Source organism: Salvelinus namaycush, chromosome 37 (genome assembly GCF_016432855.1).
Source record: "Salvelinus namaycush isolate Seneca chromosome 37, SaNama_1.0, whole genome shotgun sequence".
NCBI lineage: Eukaryota > Metazoa > Chordata > Actinopteri > Salmoniformes > Salmonidae > Salvelinus > Salvelinus namaycush.
The window spans coordinates 23,863,465-23,883,881 of record NC_052343.1 but is presented as its reverse complement, the minus strand read 5'-3'; the positions used below and the strand labels follow the sequence as shown (position 1 = coordinate 23,883,881).

General features: G+C 43.0%; 2 protein-coding genes and 2 pseudogenes across 4 annotated transcripts; 3 read left to right on the top strand and 1 right to left on the bottom strand.

Annotated features, from left to right (window-relative positions):
- Positions 1 to 6,093: 6,093 nt before the first annotated feature.
- LOC120031203 lies at positions 6,094 to 9,047 on the top strand (annotated as a pseudogene).
- A 1,306-nt stretch (positions 9,048 to 10,353) lies between these two features.
- Positions 10,354 to 12,108, top strand: LOC120031481 (annotated as a pseudogene).
- A 2,961-nt stretch (positions 12,109 to 15,069) lies between these two features.
- LOC120030912 (C3a anaphylatoxin chemotactic receptor-like) lies at positions 15,070 to 16,770 on the top strand. Its single transcript, XM_038976420.1, has 2 exons — positions 15,070 to 15,106; positions 15,719 to 16,770. Exons 1-2 carry the CDS (start codon positions 15,070 to 15,072, stop codon positions 16,768 to 16,770), a joined length of 1,089 nt encoding a protein of 362 aa, XP_038832348.1.
- Positions 16,771 to 16,813: 43 nt separating this feature from the next.
- lin37 (lin-37 DREAM MuvB core complex component) lies at positions 16,814 to 20,335 on the bottom strand. 3 transcript variants are annotated; one of them, XM_038976709.1, is made up of 10 exons: positions 20,266 to 20,335; positions 19,862 to 19,915; positions 19,661 to 19,736; positions 19,469 to 19,516; positions 19,300 to 19,329; positions 19,115 to 19,200; positions 18,811 to 18,971; positions 18,561 to 18,692; positions 18,394 to 18,467; positions 16,814 to 18,219 (listed from the first exon to the last, which is right to left on the bottom strand). In XM_038976709.1, exons 2-10 carry the CDS (start codon positions 19,893 to 19,895, stop codon positions 18,132 to 18,134), a joined length of 729 nt encoding a protein of 242 aa, XP_038832637.1. In that variant the 5' UTR covers positions 19,896 to 19,915; positions 20,266 to 20,335; the 3' UTR covers positions 16,814 to 18,131. The 3 variants fall into 3 exon arrangements, with proteins under 3 accessions (XP_038832637.1, XP_038832639.1, XP_038832638.1); XM_038976711.1 differs by having other exon boundaries at positions 19,661 to 19,730; XM_038976710.1 differs by having other exon boundaries at positions 20,190 to 20,267.
- Between the last annotated feature and the right edge of the window lie 82 nt (positions 20,336 to 20,417).

The following is a 20,417-nucleotide window of genomic DNA, read 5'->3' as shown; positions in this document are numbered from 1 at the left end:
GTTGTATTGCCAGAAGGATCTGTGGAGAGGGGAGAACAGGATGAGGGAGGGGAGGGTGACCTGTTGGCTCTGGTGGCATGCTACTGGTGGTACTGCTGCTTTAAGGAGTTGCGGTGTTGGTATCACTCCCCTGGTTGGCATGTTGCCATGACAGCACTTTCTAGAACAGCTGAGCCCCGGGGATCACTTCCAATTTGGGGGCTCACGTGGGACTGCATCTGCTCTCTGTGAATGACAGGGACATTCAGGGAAGGAATACACACAGTGTCAAAGACGTGCACGTGTGCATGCATACACACGCATGCACATACATGATCATGATGACCTTTATCACCAAAGGCTTTCAACACATGTTGAAACATTTCACTGTTGTCATCCAACTACCTGTTGCTAGCTACTAATAACTGATAATATTCAAAAGAGACGGTTTTATAACAATATCGTCTTCATGAAACGTATCTTTCAACATTCTTTTTTTTTTTTATAATATGTTTATTATTTTCCAATAAAAATAAAGTAAAAAAGACAGCAATACAAACAATGACATTCATTGTACAGTTGAATGGGATGGCCACTTTAGAGGACAAAACAAAAGTTAACTCACACATACACAAAATAAAACAAAATCCTATTAGGTGGTACATGTATAAGAAGACAGCATATAGTCATTACAAGCAGTGTAGTTAAGCCAAAAATAAATATTGAGTGTAGTAGAGCACAGAGTAGCAGCAGATCGTCAGCCCAGTTATGAAGCGGGACTAGACCATTTATCCAGTATCGGCTGCCATATTTTGTAAAACAATGGACTTCTATTGGAGGTGTTGTATCGAATCTTTTCCATATGTATTACATTCCCTAAATCCCGTAACCACATTTCAAAGGTAGGTACAGTCTCCAATTTCCAAAATTGCAATATGAGCCTTTTGGCTAATAGAGTACAAAGAGAGACAGCTTTCCCTTCCTGGTTATTCCCATCAACTGTACCAAACAGAGCGATCAATGGGTCTGGGGCTAGAACTCTATCAAAGGCCTTAGATAAGTAATCAAAAATGAGAGCCCAGTAAGCATGTAATTTAGGGCATGTCCAGAATAAGTGGGTCAACGTCCCCTCCTCCTGCTTGCACCTCTCACACAGTGGTGAGGTGTCCGGGAATATTTTATGCAGTTTTACTTTTGAGTAGTGTAACCTGTGAATCACCTTAAACTGTACAAGGTTGTGTCTGGCATTCACTGAACTGTGGTTAATATTCCTGAGAGCTTCTATCCAGTCCGCATTTGAGATTTCTGAACCAAGTTCTTGTTCCCAAGCCCTTTTAATGGTGTCTGTGGATACCTCTATGTGGGCCTGTAGCACATCATACAGTCTAGAGACCGACCCTTTTGAATGGGGTTTGACAAGGATCAAGCTATCTAATGTAGGACTATTTGGCTTCATGCCATACTGTGGGATATGTGTCCTTAAGAAATTCCTGATTTGGAGGTATCTGAAAAAATGTGTTGTTGGCATGTTGAACTTTGCCTGTAGTTGTTGAAATGAAGCTAACTGACCATCTATGTATAGATTACCAATTGTTGTGAGCCCCTTCTCCCTCCACTGTGAAAACACCACATCATCCAATGCAGGGTGGAAAGCATGATTCAGGCTAATCGGGCTGTCTATGTAAACAGTGGGTATGTTAAGAAAATCCCTAATCTGTTTCCAGATCCTAAGCGTATGACAAATGACTGGATTGGAGTCATAAGTGGCTTTTTTCACATATGATGGGCTATTAACAAGTGCAGGGAGTGAGGAACGTTGACAGGAGGCCTGCTCAATCAAAAGCCATGAAGGCATATCCTTCCGTCTCATCTCAGGTAAACTTTCCCTCCAGAAAGACACAATGTTCAGATTAGCAGCCCAATAATACAGTTTGAAGTGAGGAAGGCCAAAGCCCCCCTCTATCTTGTACTTGCATAAATGCTTCTTTGCAATTCTGGCTGCCTTGTTATCCCATAAAAATGGAGTTACTATTGAATCCAGTTTCTTAAAATAGCTTTGTGGTATGAAATTGGGTAGACATTGGAAGAGGTAAAGAAACCTGGGTAGGACAACCATTTTAATAGCGTTTATACGACCAACCAAGGAAATAGGCAGAGTTTTCCAAAAATCTATATTTTGTTTAAGCTGATATATTTTCATGTCCCAATTCGCTTTCAATAGCTGATCAAGGTCTCTTGTCACTACAATGCCAAGGCTTGTGAACTTGTCCCTCACTGTTCTAAACGGGGTAGATTGCAGAAATTGCATATCCACCGGCCGTGATATTGGCATCAACTCACTTTTTTGCCAGTTTATCTTGTAGCCAGAGAAGGAGCCGAATGTGTTTATCAAGTTAAGTAAGGGTGGAATAGAAGTTTTAGGCTTGGACAAAAACAAAAGAACATCGTCTGCATATAGGGAAATTTTGTGCTGTGTGTCTTTTATTTTAACAGAAGCTATATCGGGACATGCCCGAATGCGAGTAGCAAGGGGTTCCATGGCTATAGCGAAGAGAGCAGGCGAAATAGGGCACCCCTGTCGGCACCCCTTGAACAGGCGGAATGACTGCGACATTTCCTGATTGGTCACCACGGAGGCCATTGGGTGTGCATAAATAATTCTTATCCAATTAATAAATTCCTTTCCAAACCCAAAATGCTCCAGAACCGACATCATATACTTCCACTCAATCTGATCAAACGCCTTCTCTGCATCAAGAGCTATTACCACTGCCTCAACTTTATGATCATGATACATTACGTTGAAAAGGCGTCTCAAATTGTAGTATATATGTCGGCCCGGGATAAAACCTGTCTGGTCAGGGTGTATGATGTCGGAAATATATTTTTTCAATCGGTTTGCCAATATCTTTGTCAACACCTTGTTTTCTATGGGGAGTAACGACACGGGGCGATACGACGACATCTCCACGGAATCTCTATCTTTTTTCAAGATCAGGGCTATTGTAGCCTCATACAGTGTTTGCGGGAGTTTGGCATTTTCTTTTGATTGTTGAAACATTCGCAACATAAGTGGAGATAGACTAGCGCAGTACTTCTTATAGAATTCTATTACATATCCATCGGGCCCCGGGGCCTTGCTGTTTGGAAATTGTGCTATCGCTGTGTTAATTTCCTCTAAGGTTATCCCTGCATCGAGTGCAGCAGCTGCCCCCCTGTCTAGTTTAGGAAGTTCACATTCAGCGAGAAAGCGTTCCATAGTTTGTGGATCAGTAGCATCGCATTTTGATTGGTATAGCTCTGAGTAAAACTGCGCAAAGCATTTATTAATGTCCTGCGGATCTGTTACTATTTTACCCTTCTTGTCTTTTATTTTGTGAATAGCTCTAGATGCCTGTACATGCCTTAGCTGTCTTGCTAATAATTTATGTGGTTTGTCCCCCAGTTCAAAATAACTTTGTTGCGTTCTAGCAAGTAAAGAGCCCACCCGTTTCGAAAGGATGGTATTGTATTCATATTTTAACTTTGTGATCTTCTCAAGGACTGTATATGAGGAATTTGTCCTAAAAACGTTCTCCTGTTCCCCTAACTCTCTTTCAATTTCTCTCAGCCTAGTATTGGCACGTTTCTTCCTCTCTGATGTATAAGAAATAATGTAACCTCTAATCACAGCCTTTAGAGATTCCCAAAGGGTGGAGTCGTCAACATCCCCCGTGTCGTTAGTTCTGAGGAAAAAGGCAATCTGCTCCTTCAAATACTGACAAAAAGCCTCATCTTTCAACAGGTATGCGTCTAAGCGCCACGGTCGCCGACCTGTCGACATATTGTCGAGTTTCAGCACCATGGACAGAGGAGAGTGGTCCGTAATTAGAATGGGGTGATAGGTAACCGATTCAGCTGCTGAAATTAGTTTGGAGTCCAACAAGAAATAGTCAATTCTGGAATATGATTTATGAACTGATGAAAAGAAAGAATAATCCCTGTCTGTTGGGTGCGTCAGTCTCCAAATATCGACAATGTTAAGGTTTGTCATCAATGTATTTAGACAGACACTGGCATTTGATTGTTGAAGTGACCTTGATAGCTGTTTATCTAAAAGAGGATCTAACGTACAGTTAAAGTCACCTCCAACAATAACACTTGTATCCGAGATATTTGGTATGGCCTTAAATACCCTTTGAAAAAATAATGGATCATCGAAATTGGGTCCATATAAATTGACCAAGGTTATTGGTTTTGAATTCAGTGTACCAGCAACAATAATATACCGACCATTAGGATCTGAAATCGAGGTTGAGTAAACAAAAGGAATGTTTTTCCTTATCAGGATTGCTACCCCTCTCGCTTTTGCATCAAAGTTAGACTGGTATATCTGACCGATCCAGCTGACTCGTAGCTTGGCCTGCGCCGAGCGTTTAATATGAGTTTCTTGAAGAAGCACTATGTCAGCACCCAGTGATTTAAGATGAGAAAAAACCTTAGCTCGTTTCACGACATGCCCTAATCCATTACAGTTCCAGCTGACTATCTTTATTCCACCTGGTCTACTCTGTGCTCGGTCACTATGTGGCATTTCTTATTTTAAAGCAAATTGCTGCTGTCATACAAAACCCAGAAGAAAAACGTCCCGCCGTACGGGAGCTTGTCATGCCACCTGTATTAATAAACGTGAACATAAAACACAGACCCCATCCCCCCTCCCATCCCTTTACTGAGTGACTTCCCCAAACGAAGCACTCCTTGGCTAACACACAAACCTTAGGGTGTCTAGACATACAGCTTGAACTAACTCGTCGTCTATAGATGCTCCGCATATAAACTAATATTAAATAACACTTAACTTAACTCTCACGTTAGGGGGTGAGTGGCGCCAAAACATGACATGCCAAACAATGCTATATTAGCCACAACATCTCACCTATCCTATAAGTCCCAATTTCTGATCTTCTGATCGAAAAGACATAGGCCGGAAATTCAATTCAAACACATTCCTGGCCTGTATTTGGCCATTTAGCCGTTCTGTATCCTCAGCCGGGGAGCTTGCTTGTCAAGAACAGATCGGCCTCTTTTGCGTTGTCAAACGTACGTGTTGATCCCTCGACTGTCACCTTAAACCGGGCTGGGAAGAGGAATCCATATCGGATGTTGGCCGCCCTGCATTTGTTGCGTACCTCATCATACTCTTTCCGTTGGTTCCTCACCTCCAAGGTAAGATCTGGGTAGAAAGACACCCTGGCTCCGTTGTAGTTAAGGGGGAACTTTTGACTAGCCAGCTTGAGGATGAGATCCCTGGTGTGGGGATAGTGCAGCCTTACAATGAATGGCCTTGGTGGCCCGCCCTTGGCCGGCTTCGTTGCCTGTGATCTGTGTGCGCGGTCGATCAGGATGGCCGTTTTGAAGTGTTCACTCCCCAGCAATGCCGGTATCAGCTCCGAGACAAATTCACTGGGTTTCCCTTTCTCAGTGTCCTCCTGGATCCCACATATTCGGATGTTCTGGCGTCTTGAATGCGACTCGAGCATTTCCAGTCGGGCCTTCAGGGTTTTGTTGTCATTTTTGAACGTTGCGCACTGTTTCTCTATGTCCTGTAGCCTGGCCTCGTGATCGACTATCGTCTGCTCAACCTCGTGCACCCTTCTCTTAGTTGCCTTCACAGTTTCGGCCAAAGTCCCAATACTCTTTGAGATATCAGCCAACCTTGTGTCCACCTTCTTGCTTAGTGCGATTATGGCAGCCAGTATGTCACTTTGAGTAGGATCTGTGGGGAACTCTTGGAAGCTAGCCTCTTCAGCTAGCTCCTCGTGGGTCGGCGACGTTGAAATTGGTTCGTTGTCTATCTCATTCCAATTATCTTGTTTAGCGCCCCCTTTTTTGGTGCCTCTCCCCTTTGTCATATTTGTTTGAAGTTATAGGTTGTGAGAGGTTAAGATAAATACTAATTTGTTTCAGAATTGAGTGGAGCTCTAGCAAAGCACGTCTACTCCATAGCACGCTCTCTAGCGCCCCCCATCTTTCAACATTCTTGTATGATACTGTAGGCCTACGTAATTCTCAAATAATTCAAGTAATTCTCCTCTCACTAATGAACTTTAATTCAGGTCTTGTTGTTGCCGGATGTCTTAAGGACTAGCAGCAGGCATTGATCTGGGGACCACATACTCCTGTGTGGGCATCTTCCAGCATGGCAAGGTGGAGATCATCGCCAACGACCAGGGCAACAGAACCACACCCAGCTATGTGGCCTTCACCGACACGGAGAGGCTGATCGGTGACGCTGTCAAGAACCAGGTGGTCATGAACCAACACCGTGTTCAGTAAGCACATCACCTCACCTTGACACACAGTGGGTAGTTAGATGAAGCCTCTAGTGGGCAAAGGGAACAGAATCAAGGTTTATTTGAAGCTCAGCGCTGTAGCCTCTTGCCTGTTGTTATCAGTAGTCCCTACTTGAGGGCCTTAAAGTACTAGATTTAAATCCATCAGCCTCACCGCAATCCATTAGGGGGAAATGCAAAACAGACCTTAGACCAGTGTCCACAGACAAATTCATCCTACTTTTAAAAATCAACCCTACTCTGCCATCCCTGTGTCCAAAGATGCCAAGTGTCTGATTGGTCGTAAGTTTGATGATGCCGTGGTACAGTCGGACATGAAACACTGGCCCTTCACAGTGGTGAGCGATGGTGGCAAGCCCAAAATGGAGGTAGAGTACAAGGGAGAGAGGAAGACATTTTTCCCTGAGGAGGTGTCCTCCATGGTGCTCACCAAGATGAAGGAGATGCTGAAGCTTACCTGGGCAAGGTAGGGAGTCTGACTAACCAAATGAAAAACCTCAATTCCAAATCTAGTCTTAGCCCCTACCCACTCCATGCACCCCATGTAGGTTTGAAAAGATTGGATGGGTATACATTGTATGTTAATAACTCCAACTGACAATCTATTTAGGGATGATACACACTAGACCTAACTAATATTGTTTTTCCCTCTTCAGCCAGTGAACAATGCTGTCATCACAGTCCCTGCCTACTTCAACGACTCCCAGCGCCAAGCAACCAAAGATGCTGGAGTGATCTCTGGACTCAATGTCCTGCGTATCATCAACGAGCCCACCACTGCAGCCATCACCTGTGGCCTGGACAAGAAGGTACAGGAACCACAAAACAAACAAAAAAACATTGGTTTGTACGACTCACACAAGGTCTGCTTGATTAGTCCTTTGAAAGTCCTACTGACTTAATTGCTCTCTCTTATCAGTTCGGCGGTGAGCGCAAGAGTCCTGTTCTTCGACCTGGGCGGCGGCACCTTAGACGTGTCTTTGAGGTCAAGTCCACCGCCGGCGACACCCACCTGAGAGGCCGCATGGTGAACCACTTCATCAGCGGGTTCAAGCGTAAATTCAAGAAGGACATCAGCGGCAACAAGAGGGCGGTGCGGCGCCTGCGCACTGCCTGTGAGCGGGCCAAGCGCACCCTCTCCTCCAGCACCCAAGCCAGCATCGAGATTGACTCCCTCTATGAGGGTGCCGACTTCTACACCTCCATTACCAGGGCTCGCTTTGAGGAGCTCATCGTTGACCTGTTACGCAGCACCCTGGAACCCATGGAGAAGTCTATGAGAGATGCCAAGATGGACAAGGCCCAGATACACGACATCGTCCTGGTGGGAGGCTCCACACGTATCCCCAAGATCTAGAAGCTTCTGCAGGACTTATTCAATGGGCGAGACCTCAACAAGAGCATCATCCCTGATGAGGCTCTGGCTTATGGCGTCTGTAGGTATCTCAGTGTGTTGCAGGAAAATGTCACTGTGTTTCATCCAACATCTCCTCTCTGTCCTCCACAGCTGTGCAGACTGCCATCTTGGCCGGTGACAAGTCAGAGAGTGTGCAGGACCTGCTGCTGCTGGACGTCCCTTGGTATTGAGATGGCGGGAGGGGTCATGATCGTGCTCATCAAGAGGAACACCACCATCCCCATCAAGCAGACCCAGACCTTCACAACATACTCAGAAAACCAACCCGGAGTGCTCATCCAGGTGAGTCTTTTATCAGCTGCCAACATTTGTGTAAAGTAGCCAGATCACATATACCCTCCATGATTCTATCTAGTATTAATCCATTTCCATTATTTATTTCTCAGGTGTATTAGGGGGAGAGAGCCATGACCAAGGACAACAATATCCTTGGCAAGTTTGAGCTCACCGGAATCCCCCCTGCCTCCAGGGGTGTCTCCCAGATCGAGGTGACCTTTGACTTTGACAGTGACGCCAACGGCCTCCTCAATGTGTCTGCGGTGGACAAGAACACCGGCAAGGAGAACAAGATCACCATCACCAATGACAAAGGTATGCCTCCTCAACCTTGAACCTCACGACATAATCAACTATCTTATTTATTTCCAACCCTTTCCTCAAAGAAAAGAGTCCCAAAAAGAAAGAGAGACAACAGGAGAGAGTAGGAGATAATGAATATGTCACATATGGGCAATTATATAATGATGTGTCTGTATCTTGTTATCCCCAGGACGTCTGACCAAGGAGGACATTGAGCGCATGGTGCAAGAGGCTGACCAGTACAGGGCTGAGGACGAGGCACAGAAGGAGAACGTCACAGCTAAGAACTCGCTGGAGTCCCTGGCCTTCAACATGAAGAGCACCGTGGACGACGAGAAGCTTGCGGAAAAGATCAGCCCGGAGGACGTGTTCTTAGTGGTTAGCAATGGTTTCACATTGATGCATTTCCTCCCATGGTAAAAGTAGGCTTCACAGTATGTTTGAAACAAATAAATCATATAAGATAGAATATTCTGATCACCACCTGTGTCTCTTACCCTCTCATACTCTCTCCCTTCTTCTCTCGTCTCTCCCCTTGTCTTTATCTAGACGGCAGAGAAGGATGAATATGAGCACCAGCAGAAGGAGCTGGAGAAGGTGTGTAACCCCATCATTACCAATCTGTATCAGGGTGCCGGAGGCCTGCCAGAGGTATGCCAGGTGGTATGCCTGGAGGCTTCCCTGGAGGTGCTGGAGCTGGCTCCTCCTCTGGCCCAAACATCGAGGAGGTCGACTAAAATCCCTGACATCTACAGGAAAGAATCCACATCCTATCCACATCTCAGCTCCCAGGCTTCACACAAAACCTACTGCAGACCTGGCCTGTGTCATCACTTCCCTTCTTGAGAACATCCTGTGTAATATTTATATCTATGGCAGGCTCCTACAGCCTTGTGCTGTTGTGCAGTTCACACAACCTTCACTTTAATCAGATTGAATATATCACAACCAATTAAGCTGGATTCTGATAAGCATTTTTTGTGTTTTTCTTTAACTTCCTCCCAAATACCCTCCCTGGGGTTAGATTTGACAAATTAATTTTGTACATTAACAGTTTTCACAAAGTGCTTAGTCTTATAAACTTGTATGAACATCTGCACTATTGCTCATCGGAAAAGTTCCCTCAAAAGTGACATTCATCTTGTAGCAATCTTATTATGAAGAAGTAGAAATAGGTATGTATGTGATTATGATATGTGAAGACAGCACCATGTGCAGATGTATATTTTGTTCCTGATTGGTTGATAAACTTGTCTCTTTCTCAAAACTTAATGGGATAAGATCCTATTTTCTGGCGGTTTTCTCAGTGGCCTCATCCTCATGGTGGTGGGCCCTCTGTTACAACCCTCAAATGTAGTGGCATTTTAAATGTGTCAAAGTATGATCTGGAATAGCAATTTGAACACATGTCCTTACTGCTACTTTGTATAGATGAATAAACAATATCTTCCTTTCTTAATAAAACAAATGTTTTTGTCACAGAGGGCTCCATAAAACATATGATCTGAATCCATAATGTTAATCAAGTGTTTTGTTTTTGATCGTTTTGCGGTCACGTTCAGCTGCATATAAACAGAATGGTCTGACCATGGTTTTCCACCCTGCTTGTGGGATTGCAACACACGGTTATAAGATGTTGTTGTTCTGCCCATCATCAGAACTCCAATTGGACAGCGTGATAAGAAACCAGAAAAATAGGCATCAAGGGCATTTCAGAGGACCAAATTTGGGGTCTGGGCATATTTTCCACTCAGCATAAAGACAAAAAATTATGACTGCATCTTTCCCTGGAATCATTGTGCAAAGCCTTTTTTGCTTAGGCCTGGTCCACATAGAGTACAGTTCACTACATGGCAAACACAAGCGTGTATCTGACTGTCCCTGAGGCGTGAGGTTTTCCCACCTGTTCCACCTGACTGTTCCCAGCTCTATCAGACCTTCGGGGAACCCGTGGGTGAGTGGGAGACATGACTGATGGGCCTGCCAGGGTATAAGAGGGAGAGGGACAAAGAGACGTCAAGCACAGTCTACTACACTATGGCCATGCTCTGGATCGTCAGCTCTCGCTTTGATGGCCTCAGCCCTGGGTGAGTGGTGTCATCATCAACGTCTGGTAACATGAACTGATTTGATCTTTTTGATCCTTTATTTATTCACATAGGTAAGTCCTAATGAGATGAATAGCTAAAAGAAGCCCTGGCCAAAAAGGAGGTGAAGTGTTGTATTATACTTTGGTAGTTACTGAAGGCATGTCAGTCCATACTCTGAGGCCAATCAAAACTATGTAGGACTTTGGTCAAAAGTGGTGCACTATATATGAGGATAGGGTGTTGTTTGAGACTGTGTTTGTGCCCTAGGTTGCGGAGTGCCTAGCATCCCGCCGCAGGTGAGCGGCTTGAAGATTGTGAACGGGCAGAATGCCGTATCTGGCTCCTGGCCCTGGCAAGTCTCCCTTCAGGTAACCCCATCCAGGTCAAAAGCATCTCCAGGGTAAGTCCAGAAGCCTGGGGAGAGATCCGCTCACTTAACCACAACATGCCTGCCTGCTTCATAGGTTTTACCAGAGTTCTGAGATTCTGTTCACTTTCGAAGATGAATCACTTCACTATCTGTGTCTACATCTTTCCCTGATCCCTGTAGGCTATCACCCACCCCTACTACAACAGCCAGAACTTTAACAACGACTTGACCCTGCTGAAGCTGTCCTCCTCCGTCCAGATCACCTCCCGCGTGTCCCCTGTGTGCCTGGCCTCCTCTAGCACTGCCTTCCCCCCTTCCCCCCTGGAACCCACTTTGTCACCACTGGCTGGGGCAAGACTGGCACCACCTGTGAGTGGCCACACAAGCTACTGAACCATTATTGATACATGATAGATTTACAGTTAATACAAGAGTATGTGCAAATGGATGGTAAAATACACAAAAACTGTTTTATCAGTAAACCAGTCAGCATGGGCATGGCTCTTAAGAAAACAGCTGCATCATAGCTAAAGGCCTAATGTTTGCAACATGATTTCCTTCCTCAATCTCAGTTAGTGGAAAGAAACTCCCACACACTGCACTTGCAAATATAGCACTATTGCATTATTTCCGGAAAAGTATGCACTCACTACAGTATGGTGTTCTGGATAAGAGCGTCTGCTAAATTTCTAAAATGTAAAATGTATTGTGCCAATGTTTCCACCTCAGCTTTCATTAGAGCACTGAGCTCCTTCCTAACCATGTCCCCTGTCCCCAGCAAGCCCCCGTATCCTCCAGCAGGTGGCCCTTCCTCTTCTGAGCCCTGCTCAGTGCAAGCAGTACTGGGGCCAGAACAGGATCACTGACGCCATGATCTGCGCCGGAGCCTCCGGAGTGTCAGGTTAGGACATGACCTCCCATGTCCTCCTGGAGCAAGTTGAGGCTACCTTTCTCCAGTCAGTTACTGAGCATTTCTCTCTAATCACTCTCGTATAATTTCATCCAGCAATAACCTTTCACCCAAAACATGCACTATCTTAAAGTAGCCAGGTACAGATTTGTTTAACCAAATTCTCTGGCAATGGCATGACAATGGAAGTCAGATAGGCTACAACTCGGCCCCTAATACATAATCTATACCAGTGCCAGTGCTCCTATCCTCTCCTCCATCTCCAGGGTGATTCCGGCGGTCCTCTGGTGTGTCAGAGCAGTGGCGTGTGGTTTCAGTTGGGTATCGTGTCCTAGGGCACCACCAACTGCAACGTCAGTACCCCTGCCGTCTACTCCCGTGTCGCCTACCTGCGTGGCTGGATTGACCAGACCGTTGCATCCAACTAGAGTCACAGTGGACCCCAGCTGCAATAGCAGCCATGTCTCCTCACACAAACTCTTCTTCCTGCAAACAGTGGTCCCACAGATGAGTGTGTGATGTCACACAGGCTTGATCCGGCTAGCTTTCCCATCAGCTAGTGATATTTCAACCTGTCTCATGCACAGCCGCTCACCGTGTTGCCACAGTCTAATTGTTTTCAATGTAACTGAAAAAGATGCATTCAATTAAAGTTGTATAAAGTTTTTTTCTGTTTGAAATCAGAGCAGTGCCGAGAGACCATTCAGGAAAAACATAACCATATCCATCAACAAAACAAAACACACACATGCATTTAAAAAAAACTTTGCATTCATTAATAGTAACCCTTGGATAGTCTTACTAAAACACATTTGGCAGTTATGTTATTTTTTTTAATGTGTGAACTGTCCTTGGGAAAGTAAAGTTTTTTTTGCCTCCCAACTTTTCCCCAGACAGCAAATATGGAAAGTATTAAAAAATGTGTCAAGCAAGCCATAACCGGGTTAAATATTTTCCTGGTATTTTACAAATGTTACATCCCGAACATAAATGACTTGTCACACGACGAACCCGGTATTTCATGCCAAAACCGTAAGTGCCATTCTAAAGCATATAAATGTGTCTGGATTTGATTAGAGCTTTGATCGGCATGAACATCCAAGCCTGATGAGCCATACATCAAAGACATTTTGTGATCCCAAGCCCAAATGATAGTGCCATTATCCAATACATTGTTTATGATATAGGCTACCGCACATTACACAAAAACATAAAAGCCAATAGATGTATACATGCTCTCTTGGGAAAATAAAGGAAACAAGCTCTAGTAGCCTAATCTTTTTGAGTGTGGACTGTATTAGTATACTGTATTGTATTATAAGTACTGGAATTACTGACCTCATTCAAACCATGAAGCTGGGAGAGAACGTGATGCTGGTGCAGGACATGAGGCCTACAAAGTCACATTTATATTTGTAAATATAATATGGCCTATTTTAAAATGTGTATAATTTGCAGGCTGACATATATACCTTTCAAAACATTTACCTTAATGTTTTACCATGTGTGTAATAGCCTACCTCCTCTTTCTCCATTGTTGCTTCATTCCTTCTTTGCTTTCAACAGTTAAATTAAATAAGTTTTGTTGTCCTTATCTTCGCCATTGTAATGACACCCTTGAATAATAAATATAGGACTAGAATAAGATGCAGATGGCTATCTATTCACTCCATGAAGATTGACCAGTTATGGGTCTGAATAAATAACTGTCAGAGCCTACCATCGTGCATTCTCTCCTCTTTTAAACTCCCTGTGAGTTCCATTGGCTGCTGTAGGCCTATCTAACATTCAGCAAACAAGAGACTGTATCCCTCTTCGAATAGTCTGATAGTCTAATAATGATAAAAAAAATGTCCAGCAAGCTATTATTCTAGTCTAGCTTTTCCTGGGACTCCAAGAGCTAAGGATCATTTTTTTAAGGAGAGAGGCCAGTGGAGCATAGGTGTGGATTATGCAAGAGACCGCTATAAATTAGAAGCTTAACCTATGCATAACCCATCATTCATTAGCTAAAGGCTAATAAGGCTAATACTGCATTTCATTTATTACCTGAAAGAGGTAGGCTCAAAGATCTATAGGCTATAGAATGCATTCAGGAAGTATTCTTTGCTTTGTCATTATGGAGTATTGTGTGTAGATTTATGTGGGGGACAATTTAATAATAAGGCTGTAACATAACAAAACGTGGAAAAAGTCAAGGAGCCTGAATACATTCGGAATGCACTGTACAGTATAACAATCTTGACCAGGATTAGGCCTATCTATTTTGGATGCAATTTGAATGGAATGGATGGAGCGAGAAAGACAGAAAGAGTATTTGCATGCACACTGATTTAAAGTAATGATATTCGAGTGATAGGCTGTTTTAAAACTCTGCAGCTGCAATTTAAAAATGCATCTTTACAGTGAAAAAAATGGTGACCCCGAAAACCAGATGGAGAAGAGTAAATTGGACCGCATTCAGTCCTTATATTACTGTAGCATAGGCTGTTGCAGCAAATGTAGTCCTACCTTTCACAAGAAAAAATAAAGTTACCATGATGAGATGATACATGCATTGTGAACTGCACTCCATACTGAGAAGCGTTGATGAGTTATCTGTACTTTACTTTGCTATTTATATTTTTGGCGATTTTTACTTTTACTTCACTACATTCCTAAAGAAAATAATGTACTTTTTACTCCATACATTTTCCCTGACACCCAAAAGTACTCGTTACAGTGACAAGAAAATGGTCCAATTCACACACTTATCATGGGAAAATCCCTGGTCATCCCAACTGCATCTGATCTGGCGGACTCACTAAACACGCGTACTTCGTTTGTAAATTATGTCTGAGTGTTGGAGTGTGCCCTGGCTTCCGACAATAAAAAAAAAAAGTAAAGAAAATTGTGACGTCTGGTTTGCTTAATATAAAGGAATTTGAAATTATTCATACTTTTACTTTTGATACTTAAGTATTTTTAAAACGAAATACTTTTACTCAAGTAGTATTTTACTGGCTGATTTTCACTTGAGTAATTTTCTATTAAGGTATCTTTACTTTTACTCAAGTATGACAATTTAGTACTTTTTCCAAAGAAGCCAGATTTAGATATGGCATATAATTTAAGAATTCCATTTCACATCATGCTGATCCTGTTCATATAAATAATTCATTATAAATTACCGGTTTCTCGCAGTTATTCATACTGGGAAAATGGAGTAGGTTTGACAGGGAAATCTCGGTAACCCAGTTCCTGTTATTCAACCCTAAGCCATACCATCTTCAAATATGAAATAAGACACTTTAAACTTTGAGAGGATGTTTGAAGAGAAAGGGAGGGAGGCAGAGGGCGACAGCGCGCGCACGCGAGAGAGAGCTGTTTCATTTGTGGCGAGAGAGTGGATGATATTCATTGCTATAGAGAATAAGATGGAAATGGGTAAGACGCTTTATAGTCTATTTTTTTCTACCCTTATGATCTCTGCACCGGGTGCTTTAACTTTTCATTCAGACTGATGCTTCATTTGTAGAAGTAGAGTTTCATGACAAACATGCAATTCTTAATGTCATCTCGATTTTTGTCAATTGCTTTTTACTAATTTTTTAGAAACTCCTATGCATTAGAATTGTTGCATTATGAGTGAATAGAGAACATATGAGGGCTAAGTCATGTACTAAATGTCTTCTATAAATCTAATGACTTTCCTTGTTGAAAGTCATACCTGGTCATAGTAGGTGGGAAATGAATGAAAACTGGGGTAACAAATTACCACAATGTAACCTTCTCTTTTTCACCATTCCATTGGGACATTTCTTGTGAATAATTGATCCAAATAAACAAATAGATATTTAAGGCTTATCTATAGCAGTGCAGTAGACGTGTGCAAGGTTGCACAAAATATACACTATTTTGCAAGATACTGACTTCCCTTTCAGATAACATCCGTTTCAAATAATCTCTTATAGACAAGTCTACTAATCAGCACTATATTTAAGACTACAATGTGTTGGAGCCTAAAAGACAATTGGTAATATTTCTTTCTAATTTCAGAAAACTCTACCATGGTATATTCCGATGTGACAACTGGGATGGACATAACATCTCTGGTTGTCTACTGTGTGGCGTTTGTGCTTGGCCCCACTGGCAACGGCTTGGTGATCTACGTGACGAGCTGCAGGATAAAGAAGACTGTCAACTCTGTTTGGTTCCTCAACCTGGCCTTGGCAGACTTCCTCTTCACTTCCTTTCTGCTCCTCTATATCATCAACATCGCCCGTGGTTATGATTGGCCTTTCGGTGACATCCTTTGCAAGTTAAACAGCATGGTGACTGTGCTCAACATGTTCGCCAGCATCTTCCTCCTGGCGGCCATCAGTCTGGACCGCTGTCTGTCCACGTGGGTGGTTGTGTGGGCCCATAACAAGTGCACGCCACGCAGGGCTGAGGTCATCTGTGTGGGGATCTGGCTAGCCTCATTGGTCTGCAGCCTCCCATTCACCATCTTTCGGCAGATCATACACCATGATAATAGGACAATGTGCAGTTATTCATTTCCCCATTCTTCCACCTACAGGAACTTGGTTGTGTTCCGCTTTCTGCTGGGCTTTCTCATCCCATTCCTGGTCATCATAGGCTCTTACATTGCCATATGGATACGCATCAGGCGCCTTCAGAAAGGAAGAACGTGCAGGTCCCTCCGGATCACCATCTCCGTTGTCCTGGCCTTCTTCATCTGCTGGATGCCATTCCAGGTCTTCCAGTTTCTGGACATCATGGAAGAAGACAACCAAGGCCTCAAGCTGGTCGTGCATATAGGGATTCCCCTGTCTGCTAGCCTGGCATTCCTCAACAGCTGCCTGAACCCCATCCTGTACGTCTTCATGTGTGATGAGTTCCAGAAGAAGCTGCGTCAGTCCGTGCTGCTCGTATTCGAGAACGCTTTTGCAGAGGACCACGGGATGAACTTTGTGTCATCAACGCGCTCCCTGAACTCCCATCTCTCCCGGATCTCCCGTAAGTCTGAGTCTCTGGATCCAGGAGAAAGAGGACATTTACACCCCACTGGTGACCAGTCTGATAGTAAAGTGGAAACTGAGGTGTGAGACATCTGCAAAAGACAGGGCTAGTACATCTGTATTACAGAGTAATTTGACTGTATCTATACTGTAGTTATGGGACTTGAAATGGTCAGTAGCTGTTGTCATTGTGGTTTTCATGGTGGTAATCAAATCAATCAAATGTATTTTATAAAGCCCTTTTTACATCAGTAGTTGTCACAAATTGCTTTAAGAGCAAGCAATGTAGATGGAGTTACCAGATTTAACTTCTGTTATAGTGATGTTGAAGTTATGGAGACCTTATTTTGATGTTATGGGAAAATTATGGGGATGTTATGTTGACATTATGGGGAAATTCTCACACACAAATAAACAATAACATTCCTAAAACTCTAATTTCAAAATCTTACAAGACTTCGACCAGACGGATCAAATTTGGTATCAAAAATAACTAATAAAGGTCATTTATTAATTTCTGTTAATATTTTGCTTGTAGCTAATATAAGAGTTGACTCCTGAAAGGACTCTTTGAAATCTGACCAAAGAAAAACACTTACAATTGTTTTACTTGAGACAACATTCCTTTGTGATCCAAAACAAACAGAACATTTATTGCCTGTATGTGATAGATATCTTGGACCTATTTCATCCATGTGGACTGTGTTTCTGACCTGCAGATGACAAGATCCTTCTGAAAAACCCTCTCCCAAAATATTTGCCGTGGAGAAATCCTTTGAATTACATTTCATCAATCAATTGTAAAAACAGCACTGGCAGATATATTATAGCGATGAATAGATTACAATAGCTCTTTACAACTTTTTATAAATCTTTTTTTTCTTTCAGTTTACATTTTTACTTTTACATTTTAGATGTGTGAGAGACTTTTCTTTTGAATGTTTATTAAACAAAAAATATTCACAAGAGCACTGCTTGTCTGGGAAACTGGTGATCCTAAAAACACAAATATTTACCACTGGAAGCCTGGAATTAATTCAGAGTATCCCGGAATTTAGACAAAATGTTGCACACTACTCAACCTGTTTACAAACTTTTCATGACACATTGTTGTGATTGACAACAGACTATAATAATGCATTACCAGATATTCTGTAATATGACAAAAAACATGTAATAATTATTTAAACAGATGAACTTGGGCCCACCAGAAGCATCAACTTACTGAAAGTATTGCTACATTTTCAAAACGAGGACTTTGGGTCCCTAATTGTAGCAGTATATGGTAGAAATGGGCTCCATGAGGCTCCTCTGACATTGTCACACAATGTCCTCCTTGGGGAGAGGACTAGGGCAGCGTCCTGGGATAGATGACTTCCCCGTGGCTCCTACCTGCTCTATTCTTTTCTCCTCCCTCTGCTGTGGGATACTGCCTGGGGGATTCCCAGCTAGCGGTCGTACATCTCCTTCATCTCTTTCAGGATCTTGATGCTCTCACTATACCTCAGCTGATTCTTGTTGGACGCTTCTTTCCATCTGAACAGTTATGTATATTAATAAGATTGATCGCAGCTAGATAAACAATGTTTACATTGTGACAGAATTTGTATCAACTTTTTTCCCAATCAACATTACATTCGGTTCAATAGTTGATATTCGACTCCACAATCTATTCATGTCAACAAAGTTAGCTTTTGTGATTAGACTTACTTTTGCCTGATCTTTTTCCAGCGTTCTATGTGGTTGTATATGAGGGGACCAGACACAAGAGATGTATCTGTAGACTGGTGACAAAGACAGACAGGTTGAAGCAATCAACCGTTTTACTGTGGCAAATATGAAAATGACGCCTAGGCGTAGCAGATGTTATACAGTACCTTGCTGACGATAGGCTTTTCTGTGGGCGGGATCCTCAGATTGACAGGATCTCCAGAAGGGTTGAGAGGACAGGAGGTGGGCGGAGGAAGGCGATACACATTCTGTCCCTTACCATTGAGCATGTCTGCAGCCTGGCAAGATGCAGGTAAAAAGTGAGAAAACAAATATGGACAGAGAGCACTAATGAAAAATATATATTTATGCCCACATTGTGGGCATCTTTGTCCTGCTTTTTGGTTGTGAGCTTACCTCCTCTTCCCCCATGCTGTGTGGGGGGCTTGGGGATGCAGCTCTCTCTCTGACCGCCGGGTTGTTCCTCATCCAGGCCCGGCAAATGGGGTAAAGTGGGGTACTGGTGGTGTACTGGGCCAGGTCCACACTGCGGTCAAACAACTTGATAATGTAGGCATCTAGCAGAGAGGGAGGATAACAAATGATTGTATATGTAGGTGAATATCTAGAGCTTGAAGGGTAGTCAGTGAGTGAGAGAAAAGGTTTTTAAAAGTCAAACGATCTGTGTTTGGCAGGGGATTGACATCTGCAGCGGACTTACTTTGTTTATGTTGGTTACTCTCTGTTAAGCTATCATCCATCTCTTTCCGTTTCTTCCTCCGGTGCTGTGGGAACCGTGACGATGGCCTATAACATCAACGATGAGGGAAAGGGGACAGGTCAAGGCCTTTCAGTGTCTAACAGCCACACAGTCAGATGTGTTTAAAAAACTCAAATAAGGCTTACCGCTTCCCAGCAGAAGATGGAGACACATCCCTATGGAAGAAACAGGCAATCGGAATAACTACAGAAGTAGTGGAACCACAATAGGCTATTGAGTGAGTCTCAATAGCATACTTCATTTAATATAGAAAGTTGGAATACCAGAAGGGGAAAAAAAATGTTACAGCCATACTTGCTCAGAGACTCTTCTGCCATCTTTGTCTCATCTTCATTTTGTTCCCTGGAAAAACAGCAAAACCAACATTTCCCATCACCTAAGCTTGATTAGACAGTGCACAGCCAAGGAAAGGTTCCGGAAGCTGTACGTTTCAGTGTCAAGCCAGTTAATGTACTGTATCTTTCCAAATAAAGTAAAAACACCAACCTCTCACTGTCACTCTTCTCTACCAGCCCCTGTAATACTGCATCTAGTCGGCTGCGTGCACCACTCCCCTCTGCATCTGACAAATATAAATAAACAGTCGACTTTACTTAGGAGAGATATAATAATTCCAGTAGATAGTGTTAGGTACCACTGTATCGTCAGCTGAATGGGTTTTTGGTTTTGAAATGTTCAAGCGCTCACCTGGCTTCTCAGTCTTGATCTTGACGTGATGCATGATCAGTCTACCCGTTCACACTGACATTCAGAAATCCCCAAAACAAAAGATAAAATACAAGTTAGTTGGTAGCTAGTTACAACGACAAGTTTGCTAAAAAGATTATGTACAGGGAAATACTGATGCAAAATATGTAGCTAGATATTAAATGACCCAAGAGGACTGTTGTTGTGCCTGGATGCCGTAGCTAGCTAAAGTAACTGGTTAACGTAAACTAACGCAAATTGAAGCAGTCTTTTCTTGAGTAAGCGTGTATATACGCATTATTCGAATTATGTCTATTTGATACATAACTTTTCATCAGCAGAAAATGATTGTAGAATTAATGTCCAAATGCCACGTATCTATACATAGAACATAGTTTTGTTACCCTCCAACAACTAACAGGCTGGCCAGCTGGCTGGTTGGTTGGTTGGTTTCCGCGGTGGTCGGATTTGTTTCAGAAGACTTTCCTCTTCCGCGCGCAGGTCGCTTCCTTTCTACTGGTTGTACAATGTGGAGTCGACTACACGAGTATCATTG